At 40.1% G+C, this 17,809-nt stretch overlaps 1 protein-coding gene across 1 annotated transcript in view; it reads right to left on the bottom strand.

The window, feature by feature from the left end:
* The window catches only part of C1H3orf70 (chromosome 1 C3orf70 homolog), a 79,246-nt gene extending 63,507 nt beyond the window's left edge, over positions 1 to 15,739 (bottom strand). Inside the window, exon 1 of the mRNA XM_032338573.1 lies at positions 14,854 to 15,739. Within this exon, the coding sequence (XP_032194464.1) occupies positions 14,854 to 15,049 (196 nt within the window). The 5' untranslated portion in view covers positions 15,050 to 15,739. The remainder of the gene's footprint in view (positions 1 to 14,853) is intronic.
* Between the last annotated feature and the right edge of the window lie 2,070 nt (positions 15,740 to 17,809).

Genomic DNA, 17,809 nt, shown 5'->3' with positions numbered 1-17,809 from the left:
AGATCACAAGTAGGCAGAGAGGCAGGCAGAGAGAGAGGAAGGAAAGCAGGCTCCCTGCTGAGCAGAGAGCCCGATGCGGGGCTCGATCCCAGTACCCTGGGATCATGACCTGAGCCAAAAGCAGAGGCTTCAATCCACTGAGCCACCCAGGCACCCCAACAAAAAAAAAATCTTAAAAACATCCAGGAAAAAACAGTTCCTTACCTATAAGGTAAAAAATTCAAATGTAAGTGATCAGAGCAGAAATAAATGACATAGAAACTAAACAAACAAACGAATAGAAAACACCAATTAAACCAAGAGCTGGTTCTTTGAAAAGATCAACAAAATCAATAAACCATTAGCCAGACCCATCAAGAAAAAAAGAGAAAGAACCCAAATAAATGAAATCAAAAACCAAGAGAAGTAACAATAGACACCATAGAAATACAAAGAATTACAAGAGACTACTATAAAAAAAAACACACATCACCAAATTAGACAACTTACAAGAAAAAATTAAAATCCTAGCAGCATACAATCTCCCAAAACTGCATCAGGAAGAAACAGAAAATCTGAACAGACCAACTACTAGTAATGAAATTGATTTGGTAAAAAACTGCCAAAAAATAAAAGTGCAGGACTATATGGATTCACAGATGAATTCTACCAAACACTTAAAGAGGAGTTAATACCTATTCTCCTCAAAATATTCCAAAAAGTAGAAGAGGAAGAAAGGTTTCCAAATACTGTGAAGGCTTCCAAATTCTATGAGGCCAGTATTACACTGATAACCAAAACCAGATAAAGATAACCCCCCCACACACACACACAAACTACAAGCCAATATCACTGATGTACACAGATGCAAAACCCCCAACATGTACACTGCATTCAACAATACATTAAAAGGATCATTCACTAAAATCAAGTGAGATTTAACCCAGGGATGCAAGGATGTTTTAACACTCGTAAATCAATCAATGTGATATGCCACATTAACAAAACAAAGAATAAAATCATACGGTCATCCCAACAGATGCAGAAAAAAGCATCTGACAAAATTCAACACCCATTCATGATAAAACTCTCAGCAAAATGGGTTTAAAGGAACATGCATCAACATAAAGGTTATATATGAAAAACCAAAAGCTAACATACTTGATGGTGAAAAACTGAGAGCTTTTCCTCTAAGATCAGGAATAAGACAAGGATGTCCACTCACCACCTTCTCTCAGCATAGTACTGGAAGTCCTAGCTATGGCAATCAGACAAGAAAAAATAAAATAAAAGGTATTCAGATTAGAAAGTCAGAAGTTATACTGTCACTATATGCAATGGCATGATACTACACATAAAACCCTAAAGACTCCACAAAACACTACTAGAAGTAACAAATAAATTCAGTAAAGGTGCAAGATACAGAATAACCAGAAATTGGTTGCATTTCTATATATTAATAACAAAGTAGCAGAAAGAAAAATTAAAAAACAAATCCATTTACATTTGCATCAAAAAGAATAAAATATCAAAATAAATTTAACCAAGGAGGTGAAAGACCTATACTGTGAAAACTATGAAACTGAAAACAATGCAAATAAATGAAAAGAAATCCCACTGCTCAGGGATTAGAAGTATGTTATTAAAATGTCCATACTACCCAAAGTAAGCTACAGATTCAAAGCAATCTCTACCAAAAGATCAACAGCATTTTTCATAGAACTAGAACAGATAATCCTAAAATTTGTATGGAACCACAAAAGACCACAAAGAGCCAAAGCAATCTTGAAAAAGAAGAATAAAGCTGGAAGTATCACAATCCTAGATTTCAAGATATACCACAAAGTTGTAGTAATCAAAACAGTACAGTAGAGTTACACACTTAGATCAATGGAACAGAATACAGAGCCCAGAAATAGTAAACTCACATTCAAATGTGTGTGACTCAAATGGTCAATTAATCCATGACAAAGTAGGCAAGATTACACAATGGAGAAAAGAGTCTCTTCAACAAATGGTGCTAGGAAAGCCATATAGCTATATGCAAAAGAATGAAACTGGACCACTTTCTTGTACCAAATACAAAAATAAATGTAAAATGGATTAAAGATCTAATAGTGAGACCTCACACTATAAAACTCCTAGAAGAGAACATAGGCAGTAATTTCTTTAACACTGGCCATAGTGACATTTTCTAAATAGGACTCCTATGGCAAGGAAAACAAAAGCAAAAATGAACTACTGGGACTACATTAAAACAAAAAGCTTCTGCACAGTGAAAAAAATCAACAACAAAATAACAAGACAATCTATTGAATGGGAGAAAATATTTCCAAATGATAATTCCAATAAGGGGTTAATATCCAAAATACATAAAGAACATATACAACTCAACACCAAATAGTAACAATAAAAATCATTATCTGATTAAAAATTTCAGAGAACCTATATAGACATTTTTCCAAAGACCACCTACAGACATTAAGCAAACACATGGAAAGATGTTCAACATCACTCATCATCTGCGAAATGCAAATCAAAACCACACTGAGATACCAGCTCACACCCATTAGAATGGTTAGAATCAAAAAGACAATAAATAAGTGTTGACAAGGATGTAGAGAAAAAGGAACCCTTGTGTATGGCTGGTAGAATGTAAATTGGTGTAGTCACTGTGGAAAACATGTGGATGTGTGGCAGCAAAATGTAGGAGAAATCTCTGTACCTCCATCTCAGTTGGGTTTTTTTTTTTAAGATTTTTTATTTTATTTATTTATTTGAGAGAGACATAGAGAGAGAGAGCTTGAGAGGGGACAGGTCAGAGTGAGAAAGAAACTTCCCGCTGAGCAGGGAGCCTGAAGGGGGACTCGATCCCGGGACTCCAGGATCATGACCTGAGCCCAAGGCAATTGCTTAACCAACTGAGCCACTCAGGTGCCCTCCATCTCAGTTTTGTTTTAAACGTAAAAAGGCTCTAAGAAACTAAGTCCTTTAAAAAAAAAAAAAAAAAAAAAAGATAAAATGCACTTCACCAAAGAGGATATAAGGCAAATAAGCACATGAATGTTAATAGGTAAGTGCAGATTAAAATCAAAATGAATTTATCAGTTCACATCTATCAGAATGACTGAAATAAAAAGAGCACCACCACCAAATGCCTTTGAGAAGAATGTGGAGAAGAAACCGGATCACTCATAGATTGTTGGTGGGAATATAAAATGGTACAATGTCTATGGGAAACAGGTTAGCAGGTTCTTAAAAAACTAAACATGTAACTATCATACGACCCAGCCACTGCACCCCTGGGCATTTATCCCAGAGACATGAAGACTTTTGTTCAAATAGAATATTGTACATAACCTTTTACAGGCTTATTCATAATAACTAAAAACTGGCCACACAAGATGTCCTTCCATGCGTGAATGCTTAAACTACAGTACACGTGTGCCACATACTACTATTCAACAATACAAAGGTACGGACTATTGACACGCTCACCAGTGTAGATGAAACTCCGGAGATTATGCTGAGTGAAGAAAAGCCAATCGCAAAAGGTGACATACTGAATGATTTCATTTACAAAACCTTCTGGAAATGATAAAATTATAGAAGTGGAGAACAGATTAGTGACTGCCAGAAATTAATGAGGGGGTAGCCAAAAGGGAAGTGTGGCTATAAAAGGGCAATATGAAGTAACTTGCCATGATGGAAATGTTTTTGATTTTGGCTATATAACTGATACTGTGCTACCGTTTCCATGCCATTCACCACTAAAAGGAACATGGGATCCTTGGGAAAAAAACAATAGATTTCTGGTCTGAGGCAGAGAAATTACTAGGTAAGCCTGGAACAATTTGTTCCAGAAAATAGGAAAGTACTAAAAAACATGATAAGGACATGTCAAAAGGACACAGAAGCCAGCTTAAAAGGACTCTCACTGGCCAAATTTAAGATGGTTTGAGCATCAAAAAAGTTATGGTACTTAATTATAACATAATGAATAAAAAGAACCAAGCTCCCTGTAGTAATGCTTAAAAAAAGAAGGGATGTAGGTAAAAAAGAAAAACCTCTTCTTTATAAAACAATGCCATCAAATGGTAAAAAGAACAGCAGAATTAGAAAATCACCATTTTGAAACCACCAATGTAATAAGTGATCCACCTAAGACTCTTCAGTCAATACTAAAATCACTAGGTTGAATACTGTTAGAGAAGAGGATATTCATTCAGTGTCAAAGTAGTCATCACACAGTACAGTATTTTTTTAAAAAGGAATAAAAAATGTTTAAAAAAAACAATGAAGGGGAAATGGTATCTGTATAACGGACTTGTCAGTTATATATAGCATTAGCAGTAGTGGAACAACTTGACATTCTATGTCTCCTCATGTGATACTATAAGGAGGATACAATACCACTCATGTAACAAACTCAACAAAAATGTTAACCTAAATCTAATCATGGTTAAGCAATTAAGCAAGTTTAAAATATGGGACATTCTACAGGCAGTTAACTTGGACTTTTCAAAAATTTCAATGTCATCCCCCAAAAGTGTGATTATTCTAGAATGATTAAAGGAGACTAAAGCAATATAATAATGAAATGTGATCTATGAGGCTCAATTGGATCCTGAATTTTTTTAAGAGTCAGATATAAAATTCATTTTTTTAAAGATTATATTTATTTGAGAGAGCGAGCACAACAGGGGAACAGCAGAAGGATAGGGAGAAACAGGCTCCCTGTTGAGCAGGAAGTCTTATCTGGGGCTTGATCCTAGGACTCTGTGATCATGACCTGAGCCTAAGGCAGACGCTTAACCAACTGAGCCAGGCACTCTGAAAAATCATTTTTTGACAATTAAGGAAACTGTATATCAGATGTCATTGCTAAGTTAGCGTTAATTATCTTAGATGTGATTAGTATTGCAATTATAGAGGAAAATTTCCTCATTCTTGAGAGGCATGCTGAAATATTTAGGTGAAATATCATGATATTTGCAACCTATTTTTAAATACTTAAGGAAGAGTGTGTATGCATGCATGTATGTGTGTAGACAGAAAAAGATAAAGCAATGAGTCTAAAAGAATTTCCCATAAAATACCAAATTATTACACTCTTCGTGTTCTTTTTCACTAAAGTCCATTAGAATGAGATACAGAAGAAGAAATACACGTCTGTATTATCCCAAAATGTCTAGCTTTAAATGGACAGATTAGCACTAGGCAAGTTAAAGGATTTGTCCTGAAGAGACTGTTCTAGGGCATTGTGCAGACACAGCTGGAGGGATTGATTTTACATTGTTGGCACTCCGGATATTGCATGTTTCTGGCAGTGTACTTCCAGAATACTGTTAAGTATCAGAAAATTGAAGAACAAACCAACAATAACAACAAGAGAAACACAAAACAAATATTCTGTGAACTTGAGAAAAGTAATTTGCAAAGACTACAATCAAGTTAACTTTATCTAGCATTCTAGCCACCAGGAATACTCTACCAAAGTAGTACTTTTGCCATTTTTCCATATAAAATCAGCATTCCAAATGATGACCAAGTATCACCACAGGATCCTGACAAGGCTTCTAAGTCATTCAAGTTAAATATATTCCATTTCCCTTTAATACAATGTAACTTTTATAATATTCTGATCCTTTGAAGCCTGTTGAGCCACATTTGCTGTACATGAAAGCTCCCTATTAATTGGTAATCTGATTAACCAGAACTACCCATTGCTTAACAATGGTGAAAAACAGGACACAAAAGGGGCTTGGGAGTTGGAGCACACTGTAAGATTTCATTGACAGGGGTGCCTGGGTGGCTCAGTGGGTTAAGCCTCTGCCTTCGGCTCAGGTCATGGTCCCAGGGTCCTGGGATCAAGCCCCGCATCGGGCTCTCTGCTCCGCGGAGAGCCTGCTTCCTCCTCTCTCTCTGCCTGACTCTCTGCCTACTTGCGATCTGTCAAATAAATAAATAAAATCTTAAAAAAAAAAAAAGATTTCATTGACAAAAAGTCGATAATCGTCACATAGTGACTATTTCAAAATAGGCCTTCCAACAATGAAGGTAACAAAAAACTCAGCAATCTCTAAATGGAATATTCAAAATGTGTATTTTTACAATCTTTGTTGGTTTTGAGTGTTTAACTGAACAAATGGGTACGGTCACAAAGTGAATTTCAAATGAAACGAGGATTACTGTGGTAGGGGTAAGTCGCCAGAGTTAGGGATGGATGGTCATTACACTGTGAGACTGGTATTATTATTATCCCCATATTAGAAGTGAGGAAACTGAAAGAGGTTAACATCTCCCAAACCACATAACTAGTTAAGTGGGCAAAGCCATGATGCAAATGCAGTCCAACCCCAGAGCCTGCCCTCAGGATGCTTAAACTATCTGGTATTTCTGATTTTTGTTTGTTTGGTTTTTTTGAGGAGGGCCTGATGCCACCCTTCACTGAATACCTGCAGTAAGTACTTTGCTTGTGTCATTTAGCCCTCACAACAACCCTGTGAAATAGGACTTTTACTCCTGTTTTTCAGAGGAAACATTAAAGTTGAGAGAGGTTGAGTAATCTGTCCAAAGTTATACTGCCAGTAAATGGAGGAACCATGATTCAAACCACTGTCTGACTCCATGGCCCTTTTCCTTTCTAGGATTACCTTCTGCCTTCCTTGCCCTATGTATAAACCATTCCTTATTTTTCAAGAAAGCAAATCTTCTATTAGACAACTTTTGATTGTTAAACATGTATTCCTATTATTGTTTGGAATTAACAACATAATTTCTCTAAAAATATTTTCTTATAATTAATTAATTTCTACAGTATGAGAAAACAAACCTAAATAAAATGAAGGTTTTGGAATGTAGGAAATTATCATAGAAACATCTTCAAAAGCTACCTAGTTGAAGTCCCTAAGTGCAACAGGCTTGGAAGCTAGCAATAATTAATGGTATGCATCCAAATATAACAGCAACAACAAAAAAAACAACAAAAATCTAACAACAACAACAAAAAAAACCTGGGGGCTTGCTCCAGCTAGGTATTAGCTGAGAATATGAAATGACTGAAGCTTCATATCATACCAATACATTGTTAGTTTTTATTCTATTTATTTTTTAAAGATTTTTATTTATTTATTTGAGAGAATGCATGCACACACAAGCAGGGGGAGCAGCAGAGAGAGAAGAAAGCAGGCTCTCTGCTGAGCAAGGGCTCAGTGCAGGGCTTGATCCCAGGTCCCTTGGGTCACCCTGAGCCACCCAGGTACCCCCATTTATTAATTTTTTTTAAAGTACAGTTTTACAGTGTGCTAACAACTCTGAAAATGCTCCTATTGCATACAACTGTCCTTCTGTGAAAATCAGAAACCAGGGGTGCCCAGGTCTATCAGTCAGTTAAGCGTCTGCCCTCGGCTCAGGTCATGATCTCAGAGTCCCAGAATCGAGCCCTGCACTGAGCCCTCTGCTCAATGGTGAGTCTGCTTCTCCTTCTGTTTCTCACCTGACTCATGCACTCTCTCTCAAATAAATAAAATCTTTTTTTTAATAAATAAAAACTTTTAAAAATATAAAAATAAAAAATAACATCAGAAACCAACCTCATTTTACTCATTTAATTCCTGCTTATTCCAGAAAGAATGTAAAACAGCTGAAAATCATCCTCACTCTACCTTGACTGGAACCAAGTGACCCAGAGCCCTGGTTGCTAGTTGGTTCGTGAGATTCTGGTTTACATTTACCATATGCAGCCGAAGTAACTCTATGTGACCGTCGACAAGTTTCCTAACCTAAAAAATGAGGGTAACAATACTTACCACACAGAGTTGTTGTGAGGTTTAAGTGAGCTGACACATGCAGAAAGATGATGCCAACATATATAAAGATCACGTGCAAAAAGATATGCCTACATATAACCACAGCCGTTGTGATTAAGTTGCCGTGTGTCCGTGTTTGAAACACCGTGTGGATGGAAAAAACCTATCACTTCTCCCTCTCTCTAAAAAGCTTTGAGGAATCTTACTCAGAACTTAATGTCGCACTTATCCTCTTAATACTATATCCTCTTCCTTCAAGCACTAGACATGGTAAGAACCCTCATTCTTAGGGAAAAAACTCCCGTTGACTCCTTCATCTAGTCAAATGACCACTCTGTGGTTGGGTTTTTTTGTTTTGTTCTGTTTTGGGTTTTTTTTTTTTTTTTTTTTTTGCTAGTTTTCACTGTCAAACTTCTTAAATGTATTTCCTGTAGCAACTGTTGTTGATATGATTTGAGATATGGCTTAAAACAGCTGGCATTACCCTGGGAAAGTCAGACTTGACTCTCTGAATTTCCCCTTACTTGTACAGAAGCAGGAAAACAGAACAAACACAATAACACAAAACCACAATACTAATATAATAACTAATGGAGAGAAGTGTATTTGCCCAAAGGTCCTGAGAGTTAAATTCTTTAATCGGCTCCTTCTCTCTCTAAAGGAAATCTATAAATACGAAACCAAATTATAGCCAAATATTTGTATGATAGTCCAATCATACAGACCAGATATTTAAGCTCTGGGCAGTGTTATCACCTTCTCTGAACAGTTCTGAAAAAACACTTGCAAATTCTGCCTCTCCAATTTCCATTTTTCTGTATTTCCATGTTGCCCATCCACCTTCTGCTGTGAGTCTTTCTTTAGATATGTTAATATCATCTATTAGATTACATCAAGTCCCACTCTTCCAGCTTTCAATCTGAAAAAGACAGACATCTTTTAAGATGACTTCTGCAGAAAACTGAACTCATCTATTATGTGATTTTATTAAGCCAACTTTGAGTTCTGCTGATGGAACCGACATCATACCACGTACACTCCCCACCCACCCCTGTCACCTTCTAATCACTTTTTCTTCCTTAATTCTTAACTTAGATTTCATTCCCCATCACATCCTATGACCTCTTTATAGTTCTCATTCTTCTATATTCACTTTTGCAACTGTTAATAATTTTCCACCCATTTCTTAACAACCTTCCCCATCACTGGCTTTAATGGAGACAAAAAACAGTTGATATGCATACTAATTTTAAATCGCTCTGTAGAACCTATGATGGTTAAGAGTCTAGGTGCTAGAAATCAGACAGACTTGGATCCAAATCCAGTCTCTATATTTACTAGCTATGTGCCCATGGGAAAGTTACTTAACCTCCCCCAAGTCTTTTCCCTCAACTGTAGAATGGACATAATGACATTATTGTCTATTTAGTGCTTAGCATAATAAGCTTACTCTGATATGAAATAATCACTCAAAAAATATTGACTATAATTTCTGTGTCCTAATTCTCAGCTCCTGTCATTCTTTTTAAGATTTATTTACAAAATTTGACAGAGAAAGAGTGAGAGAGCACAACCAGGGGGAGGAGTAGAGGGAGAGGGAGGAGCAGGGCAGGGAGCACAATGCAGACTCCATGCGGGGCTCTAGCCCAGGACCCTGAGATCATGGCCTGAGCCAAAGGCAGACACTTAACCAACTGAGCCACCCAGGCACTCCAGCTCCTGTTATTCTATTCCTCTCTTTCTACTTTGAAGAATTCAAATAGCTTTGACTAAATACTGTAGTTAAATATATTCCTCAAGTTACTGTTGAAGGACTAAACCTTTTACCCTCTTCTTCAGTAGTAAAGAAAATCACTATTTGTATATTTTGCCAATCTCTAAGAAATAACCTGCTAAAAACTGATTCAATCTTCATTCATTCTTTCTCTCTTTCTTTTCTTAAATATTTTATTTTTAAATTATTTCTACACCCAAGTTGTGCTTTGAATTCACAACCCTAAGATTAAGAGCCACACACTCCACCAACTGAACTAGCCAGGTATCCCTCATCTTCATAATCTTACTTAAGACACTCATTTCCCTTGGCTTCTGCAATAAAACCTGCAAAAAAAAACCTTTCCACATTTTTCTTCTCTCGTATTTCTTTGTAAACTCTACTGCGAGTTCACCTTCCTGTACCCAAAACTCTAAAATATTAGTGTTCTAAAGGGAAAACCTAACGATTTTCATTTCTCATACTATATTCTCTCCCTTGGTGGTCTTTTTGCTTCATCATGGCCACAACTGCAATCTAAAAATAAGTTAACAACTTCCATATTATCTCTAGTGCAGACCTCTCTTCTAAGTCCTGATCTCTATATCCAACTGCCTACTGATATTACTGTGTGATGACAAGGCAGCTTAAACTCAACAGATCCAAAACCGAACTCATGGTCTCCCTGGACATTATTCAAAACTAGACTCACGATCTATGTTCAGTCAAACCCTAGTTCATCTCTAGTATTTTGTGTTGTTGGTAAATGAATGGCATTACCATCCATCCAAGGTGCATGAGGCAGAAGTCTAGAAGTTATCCTTTATAACCTTCCTCTTCCTCCCTCTCCAAATCTAATTTATTCCAATTTCCATTTATGGATATTATTTTATTAATTTCTATTTTTTCATTAATACCAAAATAATCTCATTTGCTAGTTTCATTCCTCTACTGCCTATATTACTGCTATAATGTTAAGGTCTCTATCAACTGAAACTTTAGACTTTACATCTTTCCTGCTCATCCTTCCCTGGCATCTCAACAATCTAATGTATAATGCCCTCTAAACATTCTACCTATTCTAGCCACAAAATCTACTTTATAATATCTGTATGTGATTATTCGTTCCCATCCGCCTTCCCTAGCCAAGTCATGTCTTTTTTTTTTTCCTCTCAGAACTCCTCTTGGAGTGGCACCCGGGTGGCTCAGTGGGTTAAGCCTCTGCCTTTGGCTCAGATCATGATCTCAGGGTCCTGGGATCGAACCCCATGTGGGGCTGTCTGCTCAGCAGGGAGCCTGCTTCCCCTCTCCCTCTGCCTACTTCTCTGCCTACTTGTGATCTCTCTCTCCATCAAATAAATAAATAAATAATCTTAAAAAAAAAAAAAAAACCTCTTGGAATCCTTCACTCTTTTATTCCATCCAATATAATTCCTTATGGGGGCAGGGGAAGGTTACACATTCAGGGCCATAATTTATTTAACCCAGTCATCTCTCTTTGACAGCAACACCTACAGAACATTTAATAGTTTTCCTCCCATAGTCCTCAAAATCTGCCATTATCCAAAGAAACTATTTCCTTTAATGATACAAGTACCACATCCATGTATACATGTTTTATTTATCTTTTATAAACATGTATATGTTATCAACCTTTTGTTTCATAAGATTATGAATTTCACAACTTTAACACAAATCATATATAGCTGAACTTTCTTCATTTGTTCTGAAGTCCCTCTCCCAAGTATCAAAGTGGTCCTCTCATTTCAGCATCTTCTCATGTGATGAACAAGTTGATAGTTTTCTCACCCATATCCTTTGTGATTTTATTTTTTTAAAAGATTTTATTTATTTATTTATTTGTCAGATTGAGAGAGAGAGAGAGCACGCATAAGCAGGCAGAGGCAGAGAGGCAGAGCAGGCTCCCTGCTGAGCAAGGAGCCCAATGTGGGACTTGATCCTAGAACCCTGGAATCATGATCTGAGTGAGCCAAAGACAGCGGCTTAACCAACTGAGCCACCCAAGCTTTGTGATTTTAAAGGAATCCTAAAAATCCTTTGTGATTTTAAAGGAATACAAAAATAAATACAGCATGAATCACGTCCTTATACTCTGCTTAAAGGGCATGATCCAGCTGTATTAATATTTGTATCCCTAGTTTCCACAATATGTTTCACAAAGAAAAGGTGCTCAATACACGTTCAAGACTCAAAGAATTTTGCTTAGGGCTGATGTTGTAATGTTCATGAGTGCCAAAAAGAAAGCAGAACTTCTCAAATGTGTGAACTCTGCTTTTTTTTTTCCCCTGAGAAAGACGGTATTTGGACTAAAAAAAGCGTAGAAAGAATGGATGCCCAGTATAGGTGAGAAGACTGTAACACAGCACCTTGCTGCTCAAAATGAAATGAAGCTCCTCCTGAATGTGATCACTGCATCACTGCCAGTGGAGGAAGCCTGGAGACCTGGAAGGTTGCCAAAGACTGAAAACAAGCAAATAAATGTAGAACTGATTTTTTTCTAATATAGAATAAAAGAGAATAGAATTGACAATAATAGTCGAGTATACTTGGCAACAGTTCTTTCCTAAAATCAGATTATTTATTTAAAAAGCAGCTTCTAATCACTTTGAAACCAAAATGGTAAGCATTTGTGGGACCAACTTAAGTAACCAGACAAATATAATTTCCTTTCTTTTTTTTTAAAAGGCCGTCTTTATAGACAGATCATATATCAAAAAGAAGCAATAAAAATAGTATCAGATTTCAACAAGGTAGAATTTCAACAAGGTATATGACCAGGCTCTCATTACACCATATAATAAGATAAATATAAGATGATAACAGTACAATTAAGTGCTGGCTAATTACTTAAATGACCGTAACAATGAGTGTTTCTTAATGAAGTGCCATCAACTTGAAGGTCAGTTCTACCCACAGGGTTCAGAACTCCTATCTGTGGCCCTCTCCTATTCAACAATTTTATCAATAATTTGAATGAAGATGTAAAAGGCTACTATACTACTGCCTTTATCCAATATATGGCTGACATGAAACTAAGGGGCACAAATATGTATTAAGAAAGAGCTGGGATCTGAAAAAACAATGATAAGCCAGACAAATGGGCTAATTCTAATTAAGATGAAATTTAACAGGGAAAAATATCTAAGGCATCAATCAGTGTCCGAAAAAAAATACATATAGAACTGTGAGATGGGCAAGTCCCATGACTTAATTGACACATATGTAAAACAAACAAAAAGGGGGCTTAATAGCTCTTGACAGCAGTCTTAGTTCAATCTGACAGCAGCAAGCTCAATATGATGAGGATCTCAGAAAAGCTAATGTGATGCTAGATGCAGCAGTAACAGTATCTCAAACATGGGAGGCAGCAGTCCTGCTCAATTCTGGACTGATCTGACAACAACTGGGATGTTGTGTATCCTTCTAAGGGTTACAGTCTTCAGAGGATCATAACCATATTGGCACATGTTCAGAACAGAACCACCAGGATGCTCAGGACCCTGGATACCATTCCACAAAAGGAGAGGCAGGAGAGAAAGGAGATTTATAAATAGGACAAAACAGTGCCTTGAGAGGAAAATGATGGCTACTTTCATTCAGTCACTCAATGAACGTGAATTTCAAATCTATTTCAGGCCAGATGCTCTAACAATGTCTGGGAATACAGAGAGAAGAGAGTCTATGTCCATGGCATATTCATATGTAAGAGCTGAAAAAGCCATGATCTGAAAAAAGATTATACTGTTCTATATGATTTCATAAGGTAGGAATAAGACCGGTGGAAAGAAGTTATAAAGTAACTGATTTCAGCTCCAAATGAGAGTATTTTAGGAATCAAAGATGACTTAAGAAGCTATCTGAGAAGACAGTAAGGTTCCCATTCCCATCAGGAATGTTGTACTTAGTGGAGAGACTGCTGAAGTAAGACAGGCACTGAACTGATGATCTTTAATGTTCCTCGTATTTGATACTAGGACTCCACACTTCCCTAGGAAATGGACTCTCACCAGATGGACCATACTTGTACACTTCAGCATCACAGCTTTCCTACAGTTGCTACTTCCAACTTTGTACCCTATCCTCCCCTGAAATGATGCTTTATAATGGGGAACGGTCTGAGAGCAATAGGAATAATGAACTACGGGAAGAAACTGAACCATTAGCACACAGAACACCAAAAAATCAATACTGTTCAATGTACAGAAAATAAAGGAATTCTTTATACTTTAAGTCGTAAATTCAATTTAAAATACCTCACTATGTTCAATTAACGTAAACAAGGACTTGTCATGTACTGCATCTCTTGTTGGGAGCCATTTTTTTCTTAACCAACAATGAAAAAACAATTTTAACTTAAGATCACTTTGAGAATTTGTGTCCTAAATAAACACTCCAAAAACCTCCATTATAAGGGTATGTGAAACTAAGTTTATAATAGATTTCTTTTAGAAATGATTTATTGGATATAGCAGGCCCAATATCATGAACTAATCAAATTGTGGAATTCTGATTAAATGGCTACTTAAGTTTAATCCATTTGAAAACACACACACACACACACACAAGATAAACACAGAGGAAAGGCCTAGCCCATTTAGTTCTGGCTTTTATAAATTGGTTTAATATCATTAAAGCTTACTTCCATTCATTTTATTTTGTAATTTTAAAACCGTCTCCTATACTGGCTCTCCATATACCCAGTTACAGCCGGGTGCTGAAGGAGTTCATCCTTCCAAACTGTTAATATTAACTTCTTGGAAGCTGTCCCTTATACTTTAGTGCTTTCTCAATCTGGATACAATAAATGGGCCACAATTCGATTACCAAGGGCTCTTTCTTTTAAAGAGCAGCGTGGAAAAGACAAAAGTGAGGGGAAAAAAGAGGAGCAGGTTTAACCACCAGCCCTGAAAAAAGGCTTCCCCTCTAGTTGTCAACTCTTGACGGCGCTCTACCATTTCTCAATACACTGCCTGGTCCTTTCCGATAAAAAAGAAAAAGAAACAAAAACTGATTTCAGTTTTCCTGGGACAGGGAGATCCCCTTTTGTAGAAGTGGCTAAAGCGAGGCTCCCCGTGGGATTTCATCTCGTAGCCAAGGCAGTGCCAACCGAGGCGTCCGACACCAGGGCAGCGCCCGCCCGCCCGGAGTCCAGGGTGGCCCCAGCTGGCAACCGAGCAGCCCCGGCCGAGCCCGGAGCCGCCGGGGCCGCAGGGTCCCAGCCGCGACCCTGAACAGCCTCGCGAGCGCCCCGGGACGGTGGCGAAGGCGGGGAGACGCGGCTCGACTTACAGTGACACCATCCTAGGTGACAGCACCAGTGCAGCTTGAAGCACTTGCCGTGGCTGTGCGTGGCACAGATGGAAAGCCCGTCGCACGGCTGGAAGTCGGGTCTGCGGGCAGCGCAACTCCGCGCCAGGGCCTGAGCCTCGTCCACTTTCTCGCTCTTCCAGCCCCGCTCAGGCGCCGACGCCGACGCCGCACTCATTTCCGCTCCCTACGCCGAGCCGAGGCCGGGAGCCCGGGAGAAGCGGCGTCTGGGCGGGCAGGAAGCCGAGCCGGCTGCAGACGTGGGAGGGCGCGGGCCGGGAGTCACGCCAGCGCGCGTGGCGGCGGCGGCGGTGCTGGTGGTGGCGGTGGCGGCGGCGGCGGCGGGAGCGCGGAGGTCCCAGGCTCGCAGAGGAGCCGCCCCGGGCGCTGCGACCGGGGGGGCTGGGCCTGCCGCCGCCTGCCTCCCTCCGCCGCGGCGCGCGCCGCGTCCCCACGCGCACACGCACGCGCACACGGGCGCGCGTGCCGACGGCCCGGGCTGGCGCCAAGCGTCGGTCAACGAGCCCGGCCTCTTCACACACGCTGCCGGCGTTCCCTCTTGTCACAGCGAGTCCCTGACACACACTCACTCATTCCTCCGAGACCCACCCCAACCGACGCACGGCCATTAGTGAACATACAAGCGCCTCGGCGGCTTGGCGTTCACAGGCACGGCAGCTTACACGCGCGCTTCCCACACACACTTCCCGCCGAGCTGGGCAGTCTCGAGAACTCCGCCGAGGGCTGTGCACGCAGAGGACACGCCCACCCGAACCGCTCGGTGGGCTGGTCCCTGCGCCTCTGCCCGCGGGGTTCTTTCATACACACAGCCTCTCCCCACACGCGGCTCACATTTCCCTCGTACACGCCTCCCAGAGTAGACACGGAGACCCCTCGGCGACGCGCGCGCGTTGATGGGCGCGCGCACTCTCCCCCCAGGGCAAGCCTCCCGCTCCGGGCGCGGCCAGTCCGCCACGTGGCAGGGGCCCAAGCCTCCCAGCCTGGGCCACCGCGCCCGTGGGAACCATTGCCTGCTGGCCCTGAGGACGCCCTGGCGCCCCAGCCCCAGTCTCCATGAGGGTGCAGCCCCCCCTTGCTGAGCAGGGAAATAACGCCCGTGTGTGTGTGTGTGTGTGTGTGTGTGTGTGTCAGGGCGGGAGACAGAGAGATGCATTTGTGTGCACAGGACTAGTGTGTAGAATGTGTTGCATGGGTGTGTAGTTTGGTGTGTATGTGGTATGTGGGTGTGTATGAATGTTATGTTGGATATGTGTGGTGGGTGTGTGGGTGTGTAGCTGGATGTGTTAAGTGTGTACATGGTATATGTTGAATGTGTGCATGGTGCACAGTGTGTGATGAGGTGTGTGCATACAAGAGAGCATAGTATGGATGGATATACCGATACAGAGTGTGGGTGGTGTGTATGTTTGTGTAGTAGAGTATATGCGGTATCCGTCCTATGTGCAATTGTGTATGCATATACAGTGTGGGTTGATGTGGTTACATGTGTTTTGTGTATATGAGCATAAGATGTGGTTACATAAGTATTGCATGTATGTGTGTGGGATGTGTGCCGTTATGGCACCTGGGACTTGTAGGTCAAGTGTGTGTGCACAGTACATCTATGGGTAGAATTGGGTGTGCGTGGTACATGTGGGTGTGGGCACACAAACAGGACTCCTGTCTGCCAAGGACTTGTGTGTGGCTTTGTGTGTTAATGCCTGCCCTGGCCATTGGGTGTGACTGGCAGGGATGGTGGCTGCGGTTCCTGCACACAATCAGCTTGCCTTCTTCCCTCCTGGGGACAAGCTGCTCCAAATAGATTTTCCATGCCAAGCTCAGCTGCTGATAGCCCACCCCGGGCCGGATTCAGTGAAGAGAAAACAAACCATTTGCTCTCAGGGAGCATGGTTGGGAATTAGTGTTTCCCTGCAACAAGCCGAGACCTAGCCTTGAACACAGAAAAGGAAGGGACCTACTCTCCTTATTTGCCAACTGTTTTTCAGAGCAAAGGAAAATGCCTGTAATTGCCAAGGTTCAGGGAACAACAAAGCCTTTTGGTACAAATGCTGTGTGGGAACATGTTTATGCCCAGGTCCACTTTCTCCGTTACTTTATTCCTTTCCTGCTTTGCACTGACAAGGAGACTCGTCATGGTTTTGAAATAACAAAATTCATCTTCAAGCACTGAAAATCCTTGCTGCCATAAGCAATCTTTCATAATTTTCCCTTTTATTTAACCTTGGCTCGAGAAGGGAAATGTAATTTGCATATATCTGACTCTAGTGAAGTCTTCATTTGTTAGGGGTTAGGGAGAGACTCAATTTGGTGGGAATGGAATTTTCAAGAAAGATCCGAATCAAAATCACAAAATATGCTTCCCCCAAAACCTAACACTGAAACAGCTATAAATATGAAATATCATCTCTTCAGCTTCAGCCCTAGGCGTTCCTCTCCTGAAAAAAATCCTAATGAAATGCATCCCTGACTCATAAAATCTATCTGTTCTGGCTATTAATTTCACAGACTGACCCACCTCAGAATAACAAGAGTTAAAGGAAAACTTAATCAAATAAATCCATAATCCATTATTGCTGTAGTAAGCCAACCCAGAATTTTTGGAACAAGTGGGGAGTCCCATCTCTATCTTATTTTTCTCCTTCCCTAACCCATAAGCATTCTAATACTACCCATATTATATAAGGCCTCGTAACAGAATCTTTACAGCATTCCGCTAATATTTAAACAACATCTTTACCCTGCCTTCTATTCTAGGCTGAAACACGTTAGAAGTTTCTGCTATATGAAATCATACCATCTCAGCTAGTGAAAAATGAGCATGAGAAATAATGCAATATAGCACTTTAACCAGGAGGCAAGGTAAATTACCCAAATACCCTATTTTATGTTAGCCACATGATTTGAAGCTGAGAAGCCT

Source organism: Mustela erminea, chromosome 1 (genome assembly GCF_009829155.1).
Source record: "Mustela erminea isolate mMusErm1 chromosome 1, mMusErm1.Pri, whole genome shotgun sequence".
NCBI classification, from domain to species: Eukaryota; Metazoa; Chordata; class Mammalia; order Carnivora; family Mustelidae; genus Mustela; species Mustela erminea.
The sequence above is the reverse complement of the archived record's forward strand: the minus strand, read 5'-3'. Positions and strand labels throughout refer to the sequence as shown.